This window comes from Cottoperca gobio, chromosome 4 (genome assembly GCF_900634415.1).
Source record: "Cottoperca gobio chromosome 4, fCotGob3.1, whole genome shotgun sequence".
NCBI lineage: Eukaryota > Metazoa > Chordata > Actinopteri > Perciformes > Bovichtidae > Cottoperca > Cottoperca gobio.
This window is the reverse complement of record NC_041358.1, coordinates 4,216,561-4,238,315: the sequence shown is the minus strand read 5'-3', so window position 1 is coordinate 4,238,315 and position 21,755 is coordinate 4,216,561. Positions and strand designations below refer to the sequence as shown.

Genomic DNA, 21,755 nt, shown 5'->3' with positions numbered 1-21,755 from the left:
ACACACCGGGCAACAGGCCCCGATAACACAAGTTCTAATGTCCCCAAGTGGTTCTAATACTCAATAGAAATGAAAACAGTTGAGTTTACAGGATCAAAATAACAAGACAGTTGGATTCTCTCCACCCTCCATTCTAACAGAATACATACACACGTATTACACTACCACTTTCATTTTGGTTTACCTCCTGCCATTTTTAACGTTCTTTTATTTTCTTGTTTCATTATTTAAAGGGGAAGCACGTCATTGTTGTGAACAAAAGGCCCTAAACTAGTTTGTTACAGGACAATACAGTAACTGAGGAGGGACAATCAGTGTGTGTGGAATTGACTCAATCATTCAATACTTTGTTAAAAATAGAGTTTTATATTCATTGCTACAGCTTATCTTCAATCATGTGACATTTTGTATTAAACGTATATTCATTTTGCAAGGTTACCGGTATATAACGTGATCTCTTTACTTCATATGAAAGGATTTCTTTAGGTAACACATTATCTATACAAAATAGCAATCAGACGATGACAAACTATAATAATGTTCAAACAAAACAAAAGCAGTTGTAACTCATTAACATAATGGTGCTTGATAAGAATGTTTATATATATTCATTACAAACTCATCACATGTTTTATGACACTTACTACAATAAAGAATTGAAATATATTAGTTCAAATATATATATATATATATATATATATATATATATATATATATATATATATATAAAAAAGCTGAATCATTTATCACAAATATGAATATTTCAATTCCATCAGTTAAAGTGTCACAGAACATGCCATGAGGCTTTTATGAATAAAGCAACAAAGATCCCCTCACAAACATGTGTTATGTATGAGCTCATCCACAATTCACAGTACTTAACACACATAAAAGACAATAAATTCTCTTGGTAAATATATTCCAAAATATAATTTTATACACAAATATATATTTAGACTCTGTTCCCTCTGTAGAAAGCTTTGCACATGTTTACATAAGAAAAAAAGATAAAAGGCTTTGAGATAATATACATTCTGCTTTTCTTCTCATGGTTAAATGGTTGCAGAGAAAGTTCCCAGTCAGTCCAACACAGTCAGAAGAACACATACAGGGTAAAGGAAGGCACTACAGCAAACATTTATATTATTCTGAGGCGGCAGTTTAAAAAAACAGAAGATAATAAAAATAAATGTCCATAACAATGGGCTTCGGCTACAGTTTATATAACTCACCGTCACTGCCCAGATTTATACAAAGAGATAAGAAAATCCATACACTGTACACTGTTTGACTTTATAATGTAACAAATCTACTCTCCCTTGGACTCTCTGATAAGAAGACAATCAGCTGAGTTAGTTTAAATATTTATCAAGTGAAAATGCCAAATATTTAACTTTTTCTCAAAGGTGAGAATTAAGTAACAGCCCGAGTGTAAAGGGTCAGTGTCCTACGATGTCATTCAACACCACGATTCTTGTTTCGTCACTTTTAAAATGAGAAATGGTATTAAGTTGCATCTCACACTGATAAATATTGTCTAATCTACAAGTACGAGAACAGAATTTGCACACACTCCGCCTCATAACATTTTCAAATATTTACAATATTCACAAAAATATACAGGTCTTTAGAGAATAGTTTGGCTTTTTGGGAAATAGGATTAATTAATATTCAAGAGTGAAGTAAAAAGACTGATACCATTCGGATGTCGGTACACTAAGTATAGAGCTGGAGCTAGACGATTAGCCTAGCTTAGCATAACACTGGAAGCTTTTCTGTAACAGTAGCAACTTGTTCTTAAAAGTGTTAAAGTATTTATCTAGTCTAAGTATTTAAATCTACTTCTAGTCCTAAAAATGATGTTCCCATACAACAAAACTGTATTCTTCATTAAATTCAAGACAAACAGTTAAGATTATGGTCTGGCTTAAAATAAGTAAGTTTGTCACGTAATTTAAGTTACGCTAAATAAGGAACGTCCTTTTTACGAGAGCAGGCTGTTCCATCTAACTTTTTGATAACAAGCTAATTAAAAACATTTCCCAAAATGATGAACTATTCCACAAACACGACTGGTAAAAGGGAACCCATAATGCCCCTGGGAAGTTGTGTACATGAAATTGAGACTACATCTACTGAAATGCATTTTACATGCAAAACACGCCTTGCCAACCTGTGTGTGTAAATCCATTATGAAGGAAGTATGAGTACATTATAAAATGTGGCATTTTATCAGCATGTCTTTCACATTTTTCTTTCACATTTTTTGGCGTTTACTCTTCTGTATACATTCAATATCTATCTTGCCTCTTATAAAAGCCATTGTCTCCGTCTGTCAAGATGATGACTTACGTTCATACTGCACTTTTGTCCGCATGTTAATAGTGGTTGCTTTGCTCCTTTGCCACATGGTTGCACTATGTGAAGTGTTACAGTCCAGCCATTAACATCTCACCTACTAATACTGACATCCCTGCAGCCTGATTGCTTTCCTTGCTGTTGGAGTACACCTGCTTGTTACCGACAGCCTACATCTCACCATTTAAGGTCAAAACAAAAGGCTGTGTTGTGGTCAGAAAAAACAGCACTTGGATTGGAAAGAAATGCAAGAAAATAATGTTTTTCTCGTAGTGTTTTTTGTACTAAATATGGAGTGAGGCAGCCAAGCTGGGTCTAGCTTCTATTACAGACAAGTAACACCAAGACCGTTTATTAGTCTAGCACAAAAAAGGAATTTACAGGACCAAAGGTGTTATTGTGTGTTTTTTTTAAATCATACTTTTTTCCTTCCTATAACATCCCCAAAAAATAATTCCTTTCATGGAAGGAGATCAACAAACCGGTCCCTGTAAACTGTCGGGCCCTTCCTGTGCAGGGTTCGGCGTCCGGCCAGGTTGTGTCCTGGGCTACGCCGTGCTGCTGCTGGAGCAGGGTGTGCTCTGTGTGCTGCCGATACTGTGGGCCGCGCTGCTGTTCTCTGAGACCGGCTGGGACTTCTGGACCTGCTGTGGGCCAGCTGTCTCACCTAGACAGAGACAGAGAGAGACAGAGACAGAGACAGAGACAGAGAGAGAGAGAGAGAGAGAGAGAGAGAGAGAGAGAGAGAGAGAGAGAGAGAGACAGAGAGAGAGAGAGAGAGACAGAGGACAGAGACAGAGAGAGAGAGAGAGACAGAGAGACAGAGAGAGAGAGACAGAGACAGAGACAGAGAGAGAGAGAGAGAGAGAGAGAGAGAGAGAGAGAGAGAGGAGAGAGAGAGGAGAGAGAGAGACAGAGAGAGAGAGAGAGAGAGACAGAGTGAGAGAGGGAGAGGGAGTGGAGTTGGACCAAAGAGAGATTGAATTTGTTATATATATATTACAGAAAGGCAGGAGCATGACAAATTGGTTTACTTAAAGCTACAAAGTGTACTCCTTTGAGATGCTGGAACCTCCATTGTTCCTCTGTGCTCAAAAGTTTAAAAGAAAAAAAAAAGTACTGTTTAATCTCTTAGCGTTTACTATGACTGTCACTGCCTGACATAAACCTTACACTTTAGTTAAAATACAATTCTTATCCTGATATTTTGTGCAGAGCCATCACACATCCAAGCACGAGTAAAAACAATCACCTTTTCAGTGCAAAGCACTTGACTAAATAATGCAAGAAGAACTCTGGACTTGATCGGTGCTAACTTTTAACATCTTCAAGCATAATCTGCCACAGATTTACAAAGAGTTTTCAACTGCTGGGACCTGAGAAATGTCACCTCAGAGAGCCCAGAAACAACCCGTCACTTCCTATCTCACATATGACATTTTGAAGAAAAGAGAAAAGGAGGAATCATGTTCATAGACTTCATTTCTCTAGTTATCTGGATTCAATTAGCTCGGCTTTAGTAGATAAAGCAGAACAAACACAGGACAGGACCTTCTGACTAGCGCTCAAACTACTGACTGGTTTATTGTTCTATGTCTAAATAAGCATTTAATTTCATAGACTCTTGGGATCTAGCGCTTCAAATGAAGAGGAAAATAAAAGTGCTTACATTTGTTCACAAAAAACGTCTCTAACAGACAATGAACAGCTTTGGAAGCCAAGTCTGTGTTTAATTTGACTATTTGGCACAATTGTTACTGCAGTCTTTTCCTTGTTTGCTTCCTACCTTTATTTTTCCCTAAAAAATGGAGATGGAAATGTTTTTTCTTAGATAAGTTTTCCAATCGATAGTTTGGTTTGTACTTAAAGTTGTGTGTGTATGTAAGGGTGCTTGCATATATGACAGGCATGTGTTCACAGGCGATGTTGCATCCCGCTCCCTCTTTGCGGCCCCTTAGTTCTGCTAATGTTTACCAGAGCAGAGCTGCCAGAGGTCTTTCCCTCGCAGGACGAAGACCTCTGCAAAAACAAAGGGACTTGGATTCACCTCATCTGTCCAAAGATATATAAAGTCCAATGTTATCTTTCTAGACAGGAGAGATACAGGCTGCTTTTATGTCACTTAAACATACTTTGTATGAAAACTAACTCAGAGACTGCAAACTTACAATGTCTTAAACAAAGTGTCCATACAGAAAGCTCCCCTGAAGGCCCTGACATTTCCTCAAACTCACTAACACTAATACCACTAATAACAAGTGAAAATAATGATGTTTGAGTTAAAGGAATGACTTTGTCACTAGTAATATGAAGTGAACAATGTTTCTATGATTAACAATGTGGACGAGCAGCATCATATTGTCAGACTTAATTAAAAATGAATCCATTACTACACGGCTTGAGGAATACTACAACAGACATCTGGACTCTAGAGACATTTTCTTTTATTTCTGACTCAGTCTCAACCATCAGTCAAGCCAATTACCAGACTAACCTGTCTTACAATAAAATCCTATCTGAATGGACAAGGTGAGACAGAGAGAGAGAGATGACATATTTGAGAGAACAGACCTAATGCAGTGTCTGAACTTGCATTCTTCCGTACTAACTCTTGCTATTTTGAGTGCCTAAGTATGGCACAATGCAGTGCACCATGAGTACCCTATGAGAACTCATTACGGTCAAAGAGTTGTGGGGAATAAAGTGTGTAAAACATGGAACATGAACGTATGCACCAAATCTCATGGCGATCCATCTAACAGCTGTCAAGGAACTTGACTTAAAATCTACAAAACTCCACCTCATGGTGGCGCTAGAAGAAAGGTCGGAGGATCACCAAAGTCTTTAGAATTCTTTTTTGGGTACCATGAATATTGGGACCAAATGTATTGTCAATTGGTGAAACAGTCGTTGATATCTGAACCATAGTGGTCAAGATAGCTTATCTTACTATTGTGCAGTGTGTGATCACCATTTTTTCTAACCTTTTAGCATACGATTGGATTTCAGAGCAGATAATGTGTGACATTTCTCTTTATGCAAGTTATTCAGACTGCTTTCACAATCGGTTTGAATTTTTCATTCGTATGTTATTTTAGTAATTGAGCAGAGGTAAGGAGCAGATCTCTTGGCAGACATGACTGCAGCCCTGGCAGAATGCAGGCCGACTGTAAGTGCCAACATAATGAGCTAAATGTCAAATGATATATTGTGGGGTGCTTTTTTAAGGCATTTCTACTTGTAATTGCCCAATATGGAAATAAACTGTATCGGATACAAAACCTCAAACATAATGCCAATGAGTAGCAACTTAAAAAGAAGTTTCTTTCTCAAGAGGTCAGGAACATTGTCCTCAGACCCTGAGGGGATATACCCAAACCTCATTTCATGTTTCATCCTTCTGTACACAAGTTTAAAATACACTCACACTATTTTGGTGGTTGTTTTGGGGTTCTTGGGGTTTACATGGAACTGCCAATATTGCCATGTAAGGTGCTTTCAGCTAAGTGAGCTTAACACGCCCAGCTAAAGCCTATCTTAATAACATCAACAGGAACATGTTGTGAAAGTCTTCCCAGAATGACTATCCTTACACCTGTTTTTCTCTCCATGTATACTTCTAATATCTTTGTAAAACCAGCCAAAAAGGCACTCCAGGAAACCCGTGAAGCTTAAATAAAGTGGCTTTCTAAAGAGGAGCCAATACCAATGTTGTGATAAAGATAAGGGCACTAAAATCTGACATCTGATCTTTTCTGCTGCATGAAATCCTGTTGGGTAAACACTAGATATGACATAGTATGACTGGAACAGTTTGTAACAGTTCTGACAAAGTGTCCGGATCTTTGCTACAGTCACAACTATCAGGGAGGATGATTTACTAATCCAACCATTTAACACTGTCCAACGGTGAGTTTCTTTACGTAACCTCAAACACTCACATTGGTGTATTTTCTAAAAGCCTCGACTTCTAAACTGAAACACCCTGACCCTGTTTAAAAGACGTCCATGGCAAACGCATCAGCAAGGGAGTCAAAGGGTCAATGGCATGGCGGATCACCAGTCAAGCAGTAAGGCCAATGAGAACAGGGCAGCTCTATGCAACGGTGAACTCAAGAGGGCTGCTGGAAGCGCACTTCCTCCCAGGGGTCAGCAGGCTAGGGATGATGGGGAAGCTCTTGGCATCTAATGGACAGATTGTGTGTCTTTTCCTGTAAGGGCTGCTTAACCCAACAAGGGGAATTTCCAACTCGTCTCCAGCCATTGTACTGAGAATATTCGCTGACCACCCCGCAGCTCCCAAAACATTGAAAGGCAGGAAAGAGAAGAGCCCTCGCTGCTGACCAACAGGATATATTTACAGTAGAGGAGTCAATCTGTTATTGTGAACTGGCCTCTGTCAGCAGCAGGATGTTTGGCATTCCCCGCGGCACATTTCTGGCACAGTGACACTCGAACATTCCTTTGCATCTTATCTTTTCATTAATGTAGAGGGGAGCCGGGGCTGTGGAGCAGCAGGTAAAGGACCTACCTGTGTGTGAGTAGATAAACCACAGTGCTCCGGTCAACAGAGCCCCTATCACGAAGGCTGCGAAGGCGATCCCCACCACTGTCGGAGTGTCCAGCACGTAGAGCGTGTCTGGGAAACAAAGCAGCACACAGTTCATACATGTTGACAACTTGGAAATAGACAATACATTACAAATAAATAATAACACCACTTGCCAGATACAATGTTATACAAATGTTTTACTTAAAAACATGCATAAAGTAAGATAAGATTCATTCCAGCATATAAATAACTATAAATAGTCATAGTCATATACAGTGAAATTATTAAAATAATAATAATCTTAGTGGTTCATCTTTAACACCATGTGTTTATTTAATTATTTGTTTCGAAATGTCTTATTTATTTCTATATTTAATTATTAACACTCTGGGGCTCCATATAATTCACATCATAGACAAAACATGTAAATATGCTGTAAAGAAGACTTACCATGAACAGAAGGCTCCTCTGTGCTTTTGGGTGCTCTGTCAGAAGGAGTGGCTGCAAAACAAACATAAATAATGTCAAATTAATGTATGTTGAGCATCAAGTATAGTGATGCACAGTATACATTATGCATTTTAATTGTTCAAAAAGTCAGCCTGTCAGCCTCAGGACAGAGGAGCAGCAGATTACTGATATTGTCCTGTGTTGATAAGCAATTCTCTGAGGAATGTGACACAGCAACCTGAACCAAGAACATTCAGGAAGAAAGCAGCTATTCTGTCAGCTCAAGGATGAACCTACTGACTCCGACCAGTTTATTTCAAGCCATCTGGAAGGCTTTCAAAAGTGAACTTTATCTGTAATGATGTCTTAACAAACAATACAAAGGCGCTTTTGTAACGGGCAATCTAAAGAGGCGAGCTTGGTGCATGTCCAAGATTAAGGCACAATGGGTGCTATTCTTAGATAGAACACCTTTGAGTTTTCATTTAGCATAATAGACGATGACAGGACATCAGAGAGACTTTAATTTCAGAGGGGACGATTGCCAGAGGACGTCCTCTCTGCAACCCCCCGACCCCACCCCATCGCTCCAGTGTTATCTGTCCCGTGTGACTTGTTGTGCTAAGACTGCAGAGAGTGGTCAGTAATGCTTTCAGCCACACGCGCAGAACAGAGAGGAAGAGCCGATAAAGGGAGGGCAGCAAAAGACAGTGGTGTGCAAGTCCGTATATTTTGTGTGAAATTGTCGCACATTTAAAAATAGATGCACCCTCACGTTGTGTCAATCCCGTTTGCACACCGACTCTGAAACTTTTGTCCGTCATTAAAGTTTTCAGAACAGGTTCGATTTTCTGCATTTTTCACATCGCTCCAAAGCCTTTAGAGACTTGTTTGACCACTCAGAGCCACCATACAGGCAAACAGCATCATCCAAAACGGCACCTGATTGTTGCAGGTGATGGTAGAACAGCTGCGAAACGGGAATGATCTAATCAAAGAATGTATGAACGATTAGACAGTAGTTATTGTGCTCTAGGCAGCTAAACTCAGACTCAGTGCAACGTTTCTGTGTGGATCGATTTTTATTGGATGACGGGTTTAAGAAATGCATACCAAATATACGGACTTGGTCTGCAAAGGCCTTAACTTGACTTATTATGTTTTATGTGGAGACATTTACATGACTCTTGTCTTATAACGCCTATGGTTATCAAGCTGAAAACTCAATGTACCTTTTCAAATAACGCCTTGATGTGTATGGGGAATAATACCCTGCTGGACGTCTGTCAGGTCTTGACTCTTGCTCAATATCTCAACCGAAACTGACAGCACCCCAGAAGTTAAACTCATGACTTATGTTCTGTTGCCAGAGTTCTGATATCTCTATGAACGTCATTTGTTTATGTAAGTTTTCTTGCTATGGAATGAGAGAACATGTTTTTGTTAAACTCTGACCTCTCCTCACACAGCGCAGAAACCACTGATATCCTCTTCTGCAAGACCCTTGGAGCTGGTTGTTCGTACATATAAAGCCAAATACAGTTGACCTCGACAGTTCAAAGCTCGTTACTGCAATAAGCTTGTTCCATAAGGCTGTTAGCACCACATACAACTGATAATATACAGTGGTATTATTTAGTTACTGCTCACAATCATTATTATTAACTGTACTTGTGGACGATTTATACTTTTAATAGCCTCAATTTGCTGAGGTGTAAATCCAAACTTATGTAGAGACATAATGTTCTTTTAAAACAATATTTTTATGATAAAGTTAACTTCTTGACATCCATCCAGTGAAGAGAACAAATTGACCTCATTCAGCAGGTTTTAAGGTGATACATCAATATAGATATCTGTCTCCGAAATCAGATCACATCTTAGAAAGATGAGCAATCTCAACACATTAACTTACAAAGTATATTTTATACACTGCAGTTTCAGTCTGTCCAATATTTCTTATACAATAACCCTGATATTATGCAGTTTTTCTATCTTCTTCCCTTACTCTTTGCAGAATAAACGTAGTACTACAGCTGTAATAATATAATCTACACTGCCAACCTCACAAATAAATGATACTTTTCCTGAACGTTACCAGATCCAATAAAATTTATTGTGAAGCAGTAAATCTGCTTCTGATGGCTGGGCTTTGAGGCTGTTATATTTTTCCATGCACAAGTTGGCCACAAGTGGCCCTGTTGAGCTCTTTGGGATACTGTCCAGTGCAGAACTGTGGCCCTTGAAAAGGCTGCTTGTTTTGTTTGCCATCCTCGCATGAGAGATGCCTTTGTGTTATAAAACACGGCCTTTGAAATAGAGGGGGGTTTTTTTTACTGTGTTTATTGCATATTTGTGTTTACTTAATCTCTGCCATGGAAAATAAACCCGCTGCACTGGGATATTGGTGTGGGCAGTGCATGTTGCTGCCTACTCTGGACTAGTTTACTGTAGCTCACTCACTCATTACTGTGTCTGATCACCAGTATCTTCAGCAGCTTCTCTAACATCCACACTGGAACTTCTGTGCTAAAATGTGACTGCATCTACTGTACATCTCTGACCAGCATTGAAACTCTATATGCAATTCAAATGTAATAAATCTACCCACTTCTGTTGAACAATTTTTGCTTTTTTCGCTTTTTTGATAGTTATAAAAAATGTCAAAAAATTGTTTTTCAAAGTTAGAAATCTAATATAAACAAACATTTTGATTTAAAAGAGTTGTGGCCAATATATGTACTGAACGCATGGCTGCAACTAACAATTATTTTCATTATCAATTAGACTACTTATTATTTTGCCTGATCAATTGATTCATCTTTTGGTCCCTAAAAAGTGAGGAAATAGTGAAGAAACCCTCACTAATAGACCAAGTTTACATATTAATATTGCTTGTTCTGGTCATCCAACAATCTACAACTCAAAGACATTTCAGAGGCTGGATCCTGTCAATTATTTGGATTTCTTGTTTAAAAATGATTTAAAGAATTAATAAACTATCAAGATTGTTATCAATTAAGATTCAGCCAATTGGCTAACAGTTGCAGCTCTAACTGAGTGGGACATTTTACATTTTGCATTGGTGGATCCAAGGGTCCAACCCTGGAATTGGTCATCTCAGATGCCACACAATTGGCTTCTAAATTCCTAGCAGGGCGTGTGTTACGCGACCATTTTAGTATGAATGTGTTATGCGTTAGTAAATCAAGGCCAAATCATTTCAAATATCCTGTAGCTGCCACTGCTGGTCAGTGCCTTCTAGTGGGTAAACTATGTGTGTGAGACTCTTTTAATCTGCCACAAATACTGTATAGCTTACATCTATGTGTTAGTTACCAGGTGACGTATAAACCAATATCCACAATGAGCTTAAATAGGCTAATATAGGCCATGCTGTTATGAGTCAGGTTCCATCTCACACTGATGCGATTTATATTAAACTCATGAATCAATGAAGTTGACTCAAACTGACCACTGGTCTCTTGTTGATGTCATTGCTCAGAGGGGAGGCTGATTAAAAAAAGTTCTGGCTGTCCACCAGAGATTGGGCACTCATGATATCACCCCATCTCATCTTAGGTCATAATTAGCTAAATGTGAGCGTGGTTACCTCAGGCCTCCCCCACATCTGCAGGCTGCTCTCACTCACAGCCCCTGAGACGCTGCTATACAGCAAGTGAATGAATGAGTGGCTAAACAAGTGATGATGGCTGGACATCGACTCCCCTCACACTCCTCCTTTCTTCCCCTCTCTAGTGGAAGGCTGAGGCCACAGTAAAGGTCCTAAGTGAAAACAACTGGTGCTGTATGATTCCTCTTTTTCCACCTCTCCCTCAGCATGGACCGGTCCAGAGCAGCCGAACTGGGCCTCAGTGTTAGCACACGCCCCTAAACTGCAGTCGACCACATGCTAATGTGCGCACACACACACACACACACAAAATTGTGTACAGGCATTAATGTAAACACGGAAAATGTGCATTTACACGCACCTGCATACACAATGACACAACACACAGTGCAGTTAATGATAAACACATGTGGGGAAGTGATGTGCTGTATTTCATGTCCAAGAATCGGAGCAAACTTTCTCCTGCTCTTTCGCCCGCTCAGACTCCATTCTCTCTTCACTCCAGTTTCCTTATCACACTTTACACTCAAAACAATGGAAAGAAGGGCTTAATTCATCATGTGATGAAACCGAAACATGGATGAGAGTGACAAGAGCTGCGTCTTGTTCAGGTTGAGCTCATGGCATAATGTGTGAAATGTGTGTATGTCTTTTTCTTAACTAACCTGATTCGTCTGGTTGTCCAGATCCATCCACCACGACCAGCGGCTTGGTAGACGTCTTGCTGGTTATCATCATCGCCATGATATTGTCCAGAGAAAGAGAATCGCAGGTCTGACTGGGTTGTAAGCACTGTGTGGACAAAATTTACTTGAACTTAAAACTAAAAAAAATGCACAGTGAAGAGACAAAACAAAGAAGAAACATGTCACTCTGTATAAAGGCTCCTCTTTAAAAGAGAAAAAAAACATTCACATGTCTCTTGTCATATCCCAAAGTATAAACCTAGAAATCAAACTATTGAGCCTACACCTGATCTGAAGCAGAATATAACAATTAGCTTCACATTCACAAGTTAGCTACAATTGTCTCACTGCTTTTTTGAGGCGACAACATGTGAAATAAAAGGAGGAGTGCTTGCTAGAGATTGTATGAGTTGGATAGATAATAGTAAGAGAACAAATGAAGATTATGGCTAAGACAGATGCTTGTTTTGTCCTGCAGCTGGATACTTGGCAACTGTCACATTGATTCATGTTTCCTGATACTGAATGGCTCGGGTCAGCCAGAGTAAAGATTGTGCACTACTACACCGACTTAAATCTTCTCAAATTAAAACTTTGCTAATACTATATACCTCCGGAGAGTCTAAAAGCACTGATGGCTTGTACAGTGAAATCTTTAAACACTCAAAAGAATAAAAGTCATTTGGAATAGATAAGGACTGCATACCGGTGGCATTCCTTGGTTGCTCTGAGATCTCTTGGAGCACAGAGACATCTCACAGTGCAGGAAGAGCAGGGACTTGTTGAACTTTGAGTTGAAGGTGAAGCTGAAACTTTGCTTTTTCGCCTGTGTGTGAGGGACAGGGAAGTCCCTCTGAGGATAGTACTCCACAGACTCATCTGTTGGGCAGACCGTCTCAATGAGAGTGTAGTCTGAGACCACACTGGGGTCGGAGTTGGGAGAAATTAAGCACGATAAGATGGTGAACCCCAGCTCCGGATCTGATGCGGCTGATGTGACCTGACGCACGTGAGAGAAAAGATAAAAGTCATATATTTATAAAACCCATGGATCATTCGTCAATTGTAATGGCTCTCTGTGTAAGTAAGACTAAAGTCCTAATTGATGAAGGAAATTGTTTGACAAGTTTGAGAAAGAATGCAATGCTACTCTAATAAGCATTATTATTATTAGGATGCTTGTAATGTTTCCATCCATAACAACCCCTTCGGTTATTGTGCCTAAGGTCTTGCATACACAAAAAACTCTTTGTAACCAGCTGGCTCTGCGTCCACGCCGTCAGTGATGCACCTCCCACTGATATCATCATAAATAATCTTGTCAAAGGACTTCAGAGTATGACCCCCATAATTACTGTTGTGAAACAAGATTATGAGCAAGCCAGACAGGATATGGACACATGTAGAGAGGAGATACAAAGAATATGAGGGGTTGAAAGTGAGAATTATCTTTTATCCCCAACTAGACAAAATATAAACGGACCTCGCGGATGCCACACTAAGAGATCAAAGCCGGAAGAGCTCCCAGACAGAGAGTACACAGAGCACAGTTTTCTTACCAAAGTTTTAATTTAGGAACAAAAACACAAGTTGCACGAGATAAATTCTGCATTAAACTACAAAGCACATGACATGTACTCTCTAATAAATTGTAATTTAGGAGAAATGCAAAGCATACCTCCACAAAGACTTGCTGCTTTTGTGAAACAGTGTAGAAGGCCTGGCGTGAAGGCTTGTGGAACGGCAGTGTGTTGTACAACTCCATGTTGAATGACATGTTGCTGACCGGTTGCCTCCCTGGTCCTGGTACAATCCTGGGAATTGTTGCCGAACTTTCCTGGCTCTTTCGGTACGTGCAATTGAACTAGGAGGAAAATAAGACAAAGCCAACGCAAATATCAGCAGGGATCTGATATCCGATTCCTCTTCTATAAACCCTCACCCTACAAGACTGTGTGTCAGTGTTTGACAACATTAAAGGGATAGTTTAGATGTTTTGAAGTAATAGAGGTACTTCTACACAGTGTATAACCTACAGTAGATGGCGGTTGGCCATCCCTAGCTGTTGACGCGGGCAACAGCAAAACATACGTTAGCCTCCAAAGATGTTTAAGTGTACGCTATATTTAATAATAGTTTCACCGCTTGACCTTGCCGTCAGACAGCCCTTTCCGCCATTATCTATGCTCTCTTCAAAGACACCAGACTCCATTGACAAAAACAGAGTTGCCCGTCTACCGCTGTCTCAATCGGTTAGTTTGTGTGTGTTATGGTTTTTGGTGTTTTAAAGGATTACTTCGGATTTACCAAAATCACACAATACCACAAAAAAAACAATTGAGGCATTGGAAGACCAGCAACACAATACAATTGCTGTTTTTATCAGTGGACTCTGGTGGCTTGGAAGAGAGCAGTGGTGAAAATATTCTAAATATAGTGTACACTTACAATTATATAGATTTATTTAGGTGTCTAAAATAAGTTTTGCTGCTGCCCCGTCCACAGCAGTACATTGCTTAGCTTCTTTGCTGCTACTTCTGTCTGCTTCTTTAAACCGGGGGCGTGCCGACCTTCTACTGTAGTAATAAACTGACTACTGATGAGTACCTCATACAACCCCACTTCAAATAATTCAACCTATCCCTTTAAGATAGACCAGAAAATGGGGAAGGAACACAAGAGATAATGTAGAACCAAGAACAATAAGTGGGAGACTAGGAATGGATGAGACAAAGGAAAATAAGACAGGTGGAGGAAAGAACATCGAGAAATTTCAAAATGGAAAATGTCAGGTCATGTTCATGAAACAGACATTATGGAGAGATTGTAGAAGCCAGATGAGTTTTTATGTGCACCATGGGGGTTTCTTCCAACTCTGCAAGATTTAAATGGAGATGTAGATGGTCTTGACTTGTCAACTCTCACCATGCAATGAGTTGCAGCTCTCACAGACACAGAACCACAATGATTCTGCAGTCTTACCGCTATGACGGACTGGTGCTCTGTGGGCTCTGTAAATGTTCTCTCTAACTCCACTGGGTCCCTTGGGAACAGCATGTCTCCAACTTCTAGGTCCTCATCATCCAGCGGCCCTCCACTCCCATCCTTAGTCTCAGCATGACTTATCAGAACCTGCAATCCACAGAGGACTCAGTTACTCACAACACTTAAGATGCATCAGTTAGTAAATGAAAGGAAAACTTTCACAAAAATCCTTTCCAGACTTTTTTATTTTAAAAAAACAGATCCAGTTGTGAGCAGTGTTGCTTAAGTCAGGGTGTCCAGTAAGTCAAAGGCATGGAGATTCGAATATTTGAGAGGAGGTTGCCAAAACATTCTGCAACCAATGAGTTGAATTTAAAATGTGGGAATGTCCTGTGGCTTCAGCAGTGGGATTCATCCTGGACGAAAACATAAAACATACTTTTAATTTCTCAGTAGAGAAGAAGGATGTCAGGGGTCTGACATGAGTCCATGCTGCTCTGAGAAAAGTATAATTTAATGAGGTGAGAGGAAAATCTAAATGACACCAACAGTGTTTTTCTGCGGCACATTATTTAGTTGACCGGCCATTGGTGCCACTGCTGAATTAAATCAACTTGTCACAGGACAGGAGAGACAACAGCCAAAACAGATTATCTTTGAAGTGTGGGGATCTAAACAATGAAGTTGTATCTCTTTTGACTGGAGGTCAGAGGTTATCCGTGCATCAAAGTGCAAACACAAAAGACAACCTTGGACGTGGGCCAGAGTTTTCAATCCGTATTAGACAGAAAATGTGTTGTTCCAAAGTTCCCTCATAAAAGATCTCATAAAGGTTGGGGAGGAAGTGATTCATCCTTGCTTTTTAGAACAAACACGCTGAATGAATGCATTCCATAATAATGAAGACAACTGAGGCTGTCAGATGTGAAGGCTGAATCCCATAAATAAACACTCCCACACTGTTCACCATTACTTGAAACTTCACTTCCATTTCTATTCATCCAAAAAAGAGGTTAAAACAATTTGTGGAAAAAGCATCAAGCATCTGAGTGGGTGTTTCCTATCAGCTGTTATATTAGGAATTATTTTTGATGTCCACCCTCACAGATACTGCACCACCACCAAAGATGCCTCTCGGATGGGTGCTTACGATCTGCCACCTCGGTCGCAAAGTTATTTATCAAGGTTGACGTGGAAACGCCCTGACAACAGCAAAATAAGAAAATACAGGCAGAGGGCTGCAGGGTCTCTGCAGATACAGACGCACTTTCAGTGGGTCATAAGTGATGATTGACAGGGATTGTTTTTGTATGAGTCTATATATTTACATTTACAGTTTTTAAAGAAAACACTTTCTTTGTTTCTACACTATGAAGTAGACAGCCACTGTTCATGGTTCAAGTTAAGCAGCTTTATTAACATGACTTGTTTTAAACTAACATGTAATAATAGGTATTGTACTCACATAGTTGAGGTGGAGGGCCATTGGGCTGCCCTGCATGGGATATACAGTGGTCAGACAGCCAGTCAGAGGAGTTTCCAGGGTGTAGTGGGTGGCATTGACTGTTGCTTTGCAAGCTGGATCTTGGAGCGTGAGGTTGGCATGAATAAACCCATTCGCCTGAGGAAATGTCAAAAAATGGCAACATTGGATACAGATAAAAAAAAACATTTATTTTATTACCTAATTCCCAATATAAAAAAAAAAAGTCAAAGCGGTCGTGTGAGACTTTGAGTTCCCAGGAATAAACAAATCCCACATGGTGGTGTAGCTCCAGCCCCAGCTTCTCCTAATTACAGTCTCTGCCAGTTTCCATTCTGTGATGTGGGCTTACTGCGCTGTCCCCGTGTTCAGACGGCAAATGTTGGGAAACGGCCGGCTTGCTTCAATGTCAGCCTGTTTATGACAGGGAGGTTGGCACTTAAATAAAAAGTAATAGAATAATGACAACATTGGTCATTGTACTTACTGGTATGTCTTTTTATTTTACATTTGGTAACTTAAAACTTACTTTAATCATCTTTATAAGCAGGCAAACCTGATCTCTGCAGCAGGAGGCCCACATATTAATCAACAATTCATTCAGCCCCCTAATTGGTCCTGACACTGGTGTTCTCTTTGGGTGTCCTTCATGTTTGTTGTTTTCGGTTCTTCCCGTCACATTTTGTCACATCAAGTCTGTGTCGCAAATGCAGAGATGTAACAGCAAACAAAACACCACAAAGTAAATGTGATTGATCGGACCGTGAAACAGTTTTCAGATGTGCGACTTGAATCACATTTCAAATGATCGATGACACTGGAATAAATCTGTTTGGGAAACAAAACATGTATTTGTTTCGTTGAAGCATTATCAAGCATTGTTTGTCTATTTAACATAAGAGGGGGACATTCCTCAACTGTCTGCTTCTCTGTTGTAACAACTTGTTGCTTAATTAGTTGTTATCTGATTGACAGAAAATTTATTTATTTAATTAGATTATTTATCATTTTCACTTCATCACTTTTAAAGTTGCTGGTTCGAGCTATATATGCTCTGATCTTCTTGGTCTACTCCGTTTCATATCATTTTAAAATTAATACTAAAATTATTAAATGATCAGTCATTTTAATTAAGGAATGCAAATAATTGTACATTTCCTTTTTATGCCTAGCACATTGTTTCCGGTGTTTCTTCTTTTGTCCTGTTGCATTATGACAATAATTATGCATTAGGATAATAAAACTAGAGAAGGCAATTTCTGAAGATATTGTGATGTGAATGCTGGATGGTGAAAACTTGAGGTTACACTGAATTGCTGGCTTAAATGTGTTAGAAGAAGGGGAGGTAGTAGGAAGAGTTGTACAATTGGGAATGGGTTTAATTAGTATGAATGTCATTTAAAAGTTGAATAATATCAATAGTGTATGAAAGATGTGGAACATTTGAAGGTTTGTTGAAAAGCTAATCCTAAACTGAATTGCTGGCTTTAAAATAGAATTGAACATTTTTCCAGGAAAACATTGAATATTTCTGAAAGTATGCCCCAGTATTCATACTTAATGCAACTAAACTATCCAAGATAATCATTAGTTGTTCCCCTATGCGTTTCCAGTCAGCAGGATCCATGATGGATAAAATCATGCTGTCCACTCACTTGCAGGCTTTCTTTATCGATGCTGACCACCATCCTCGTGTCCTCACACTGCACACTGAAGCCAACACTCAGAATGCCCTGATGCTCCTCGGGCTCTCTGTTCTCCCAGGGCCGGTCGTCGGGGGAGGAGGGCAGAGGCAGGTAGGGCAGGCCGTCGGACACAGGTGGCGGGAAGTGAAAGGGCTGACGAGAACTTCGGGAAGCAGCTCCCTCTCTTGGATGAGGACTGGAGTCACGCAGGATGGAGAGCTCTGGAGGCAACATGCTCTCCAGAGGATCCACCACATCTGGAAGGCACAAATTGTTAGAACCTCATGAGGCTGATTTTACAGGTAGAGAAATTATACAGGACTACGACTATAAAACCATTTCACCCTAGTTTGTCTGTAAGGACTGTGTAATGTGCAATACGAGTCATGAAACAATTGTAGCAGCTGCTAAAATGTATGTCTTGCCTAGTATTTGAGCTATAATTTAACTGAACACATTATTTATATTTCTGCTTCAGTATAATTTAATTCCGAGGATTTGTTTCTTGAGTTTACCTGGCTCTCTAATTCGGATGTTGAAGTGGTTAGCCACAGCAGTGCTGGTGTAAGATGTGACTGGACTGTAGCCATGCGCCCCTGCCCACTTGATCAAGGCTTGTGACCCCGATGGCAAGTGTTGCTTGGGGGATTTTGACACTTGCATCAGTCTCTCCGTTTTTAAACTAACACTCACAGTATCAGAGGCCTGTGGAAAAGAAAGCAGGTGTCATTTATCTTGTCTTGTTGTACGTGTTCCTTCAAAAAGAAGACCGCATTTACGTAAGCTCCTTTGCAATCTTCAGAAACAAAAGACATGATTTACTGTTCCACAGATATTCAACTTTAAGTTCAGTCCCGCTCTCATTCTGTATCAATTGTGAATCATGTACAGTAATAGGGTGAGGTAATGGGTGCGTCAACATCATTGCTGAGAAACCAACATGTTAGTTGGCTCCTAAAATGTGTGCCCTGCCCTGCAGCATACCCTCCTCCCTGTGTGAGGGAGGAATGATTCGATCTCACAGCCATTTCCCACGCATTCAAGTCTCTTGAGCAACTCTGAGGAGAGCCCGCTCTGTGACAGAAGCAAGGCCTCGGGTTTACGGGGCTATCATATCACATAAATAGTTGACACTTTCCCAAACACCGGTTGCACAAGCACAGCATCCCGTGTGCAACTGCTGTCAAAATGTTAGCTATTTGGTACAAGTACCTCATACCACTTTAAACAATCTGAACTATCCCTTTAAGTGGGTATAAGAAAAACACCGATCTTTTGGGAACCTCAGCTAGAGACATTACAATCAATTTGTGCTGATGCATGTACAACAGGTTTTGACCTGGCATCACACTCACACAACCTGACTGACTTAATGTACAGCTGTGACCAGGCAGCTGTATAAACACACAGCGCCTGGTAAAAGTGCCGTGTCATGGCTGCAGCAGCCCTGTAGGAGTATCAGGATTACACAGTGAGGAAACACAGATCCCCTTGCACACCTCCACTGAAACAGCTAACTGATGGGTCCATCATACAATAAATACCAAAAGTCACCAGACAAATTAAATATTTTGAGAAATGTGTAAATCTCTTTCAGTTTTAATGCACTCATTTTTTTCACTCTAGAGAAAGACAAAGTTTAACATTTCATCTCTGGAGCAATGGTGGTTGGACAATTGCCAATTCCACATCAAAATGATCTACAGTTAAACTATTCTTCCAAAGTGTACATAGGTGTCATATTCTTATAGTTCCTAAGGGTCCTGAGAGCCGTGAGTAACACTAATGAAGATTTAATATCAAAACTGTACTCTTACTCAGCGCTGATATGTATAAAACCATATTTTAAAAAAAATAAAGAAGGGCATCCTAATATATTGCAGTAATAAGCCAGAGTTTGTATTTTGTGTGTGGCGAGGAGGTCATAACAGCTCGCAGCTTAAGAAAATGCCTGAAGCAAACAGTGCTCATATATCACAATGTGACTGATGGTGATGGGAAGCAGCTTAGGCTCTATGTGCAGCTGAAGTGCTGCTGTAGCCTTGGCTCTGAAAATATGTGACGCTCCCACCACCTCCCGCTCCTGGCTCTCTGAATGTGATGACAATCCCCGGAGCTGCCACAATGAAATTTCACAGTGCCTCCTAACCTGTTATCCCCACCCTCTCCTTCAGCGGGGACACAGCTCCAATTCAACACACATTCTGTTGTGACACATTCTTTGGGCATTGGTGCAAAGTGATGACATGTCTGTCTGCGACATGACTTGTGAGCCACTGTGATGTGTGATAAGACTATATCAAATCTCAGTGGTGAAGTCTGTGAAGGAATACAAAAAAAACAAGTTCCTGAATGGAAAGCTTTTTGTCTGTTTGTCATGCTGCTAGCTTACCACTACATCCAGGTTACCGATCACACTGTGAGCCTTGATGACCCAGTTGACAGACTTGGCGCACTTGAGCAGCAAGACAACGTCACGATGCAGCGGGGCATCGTCCTCCAGAGGCCATAGATCCACTATGACATCCACCTGGAAAGCACTGCAGAGAGGGATTGAGGGAAAGATTTTTGGATGGTTGGTTGTACGTAGTGTTATCGTGCCTTCTGTGTCTGGCCAACTAATTAAAATACTGGATGCATTCCCAGAAAATACGCAGACATATGCAATACAGACCAGATAGCACTGGAGTGAGATACAGCGCAGTTACCATCACATTCCCAGATTTGCTTTGCGTCTTTTGAATAATCACTCCAATGGGGGAGTGAGGAGACTCTCTGGCAACTTGGACTATGAGAGCCAGTTTAAAAAAACTATTTCTTACACAAAAAAAACTCCACTAAAGTGAACAGTAACCCCCCCCAACCGCCTTTCCATCCAAAACAAACTTGACCTCGAAAATAAACTATGACAACATGTTTTCTTGGCTTTGCTGCTTACCTGCTGGAGTTCGGGGCTTGGAGCTCAATGATGTGGACTTCTTGGTCTTTGATGGGTCCAGATAGCACACAACCTTTTGATGTCTGTGGCTCCACGTAGCCACCCAGGTAGTTCAGAGACAGGAACTTGGTATCAATCTTGCAGGTGTCAGAAAACAATGGATCTAAAAGTGGAGAGATATATACGTTAATGGTCGGGTTCTGTGAGGCTATTTTGTTCCCCCAAATGGAGAAAAATCCACCACAGGGAGGTCAGAGCACGAGGTCAGCTACAGAACAGCAGCCCCTGCTTCTGGGTGGAATTTAATGTCCTGCCTATGAAACTTCAGTAGGGTGGATGTTTGCTTTGACCCAGCCGTTCCAGCTGAAGAACAGTCTCCCTGCTCACTTCACTACACAGCTGGAATTCTCATTGTCTCAGCACTAATAAGGCTAGCTGATTGGCCAAGAATGCCAGGCCAGTGTTAAAAAATGCAAAATGTAATGGGTAAACCAAAGCTAGAAAGATACAGTCACTCAGAACTGTAGACTGTGATTTGGATCCGCTCAAAAATGCAATGGGTTCTTCCTTGGCCTATGCCACACCCTGCCACTAAGTTTAATGAAAATTGGGCCGGTAGTTTTTCCGTAATCCTGTTGATAGACATACGAAATAGTAAAAAAGTAAAAGTGTCTTCAGTTTCCAGTTATTTGCAGTTTGTTTTGTCTGTTCTCGTTTTTGTGTGTAGTAAAAACAAAAAGATATGTTACTGGTATTAGCAGTAAACGGAAACAATGCTGGTACAGTATAGGTGGTCAGCTGTGAACGTGTGGAGATTGGCTGAAGTTAGATTGCCGGCCTGAATTATGTTCCCAGTCCAGCCCTGGGCCCGGCCCTTTGTTGGATGAGGTTGGGCGTGCCCTGGTTGGCATTACCTTCCTTCTTATCAACAGTGATATTTCTCTTTTGGTTTTTACATGGGAAAACAAAGCACGGTTTTCTTTT

The 21,755-nt window shown here is 40.4% G+C and overlaps 1 protein-coding gene across 1 annotated transcript in view; it reads right to left on the bottom strand.

The window, feature by feature from the left end:
* Positions 1-713: 713 nt before the first annotated feature.
* tgfbr3 (transforming growth factor, beta receptor III) overlaps positions 714-21,755 on the bottom strand; it is a 67,214-nt gene continuing 46,172 nt past the window's right edge. The window contains exons 6-17 of the mRNA XM_029429559.1: positions 20,772-20,934; positions 20,226-20,373; positions 18,349-18,538; positions 17,804-18,090; positions 16,131-16,286; positions 14,663-14,812; positions 13,359-13,544; positions 12,387-12,680; positions 11,660-11,786; positions 7,361-7,411; positions 6,890-6,997; positions 714-3,025 (exon numbers count right to left, since the gene is read on the bottom strand). Coding sequence (XP_029285419.1) covers positions 2,907-3,025; positions 6,890-6,997; positions 7,361-7,411; positions 11,660-11,786; positions 12,387-12,680; positions 13,359-13,544; positions 14,663-14,812; positions 16,131-16,286; positions 17,804-18,090; positions 18,349-18,538; positions 20,226-20,373; positions 20,772-20,934 — 1,979 coding nt within the window. The 3' untranslated portion in view covers positions 714-2,906. The remainder of the gene's footprint in view (positions 3,026-6,889; positions 6,998-7,360; positions 7,412-11,659; positions 11,787-12,386; positions 12,681-13,358; positions 13,545-14,662; positions 14,813-16,130; positions 16,287-17,803; positions 18,091-18,348; positions 18,539-20,225; positions 20,374-20,771; positions 20,935-21,755) is intronic.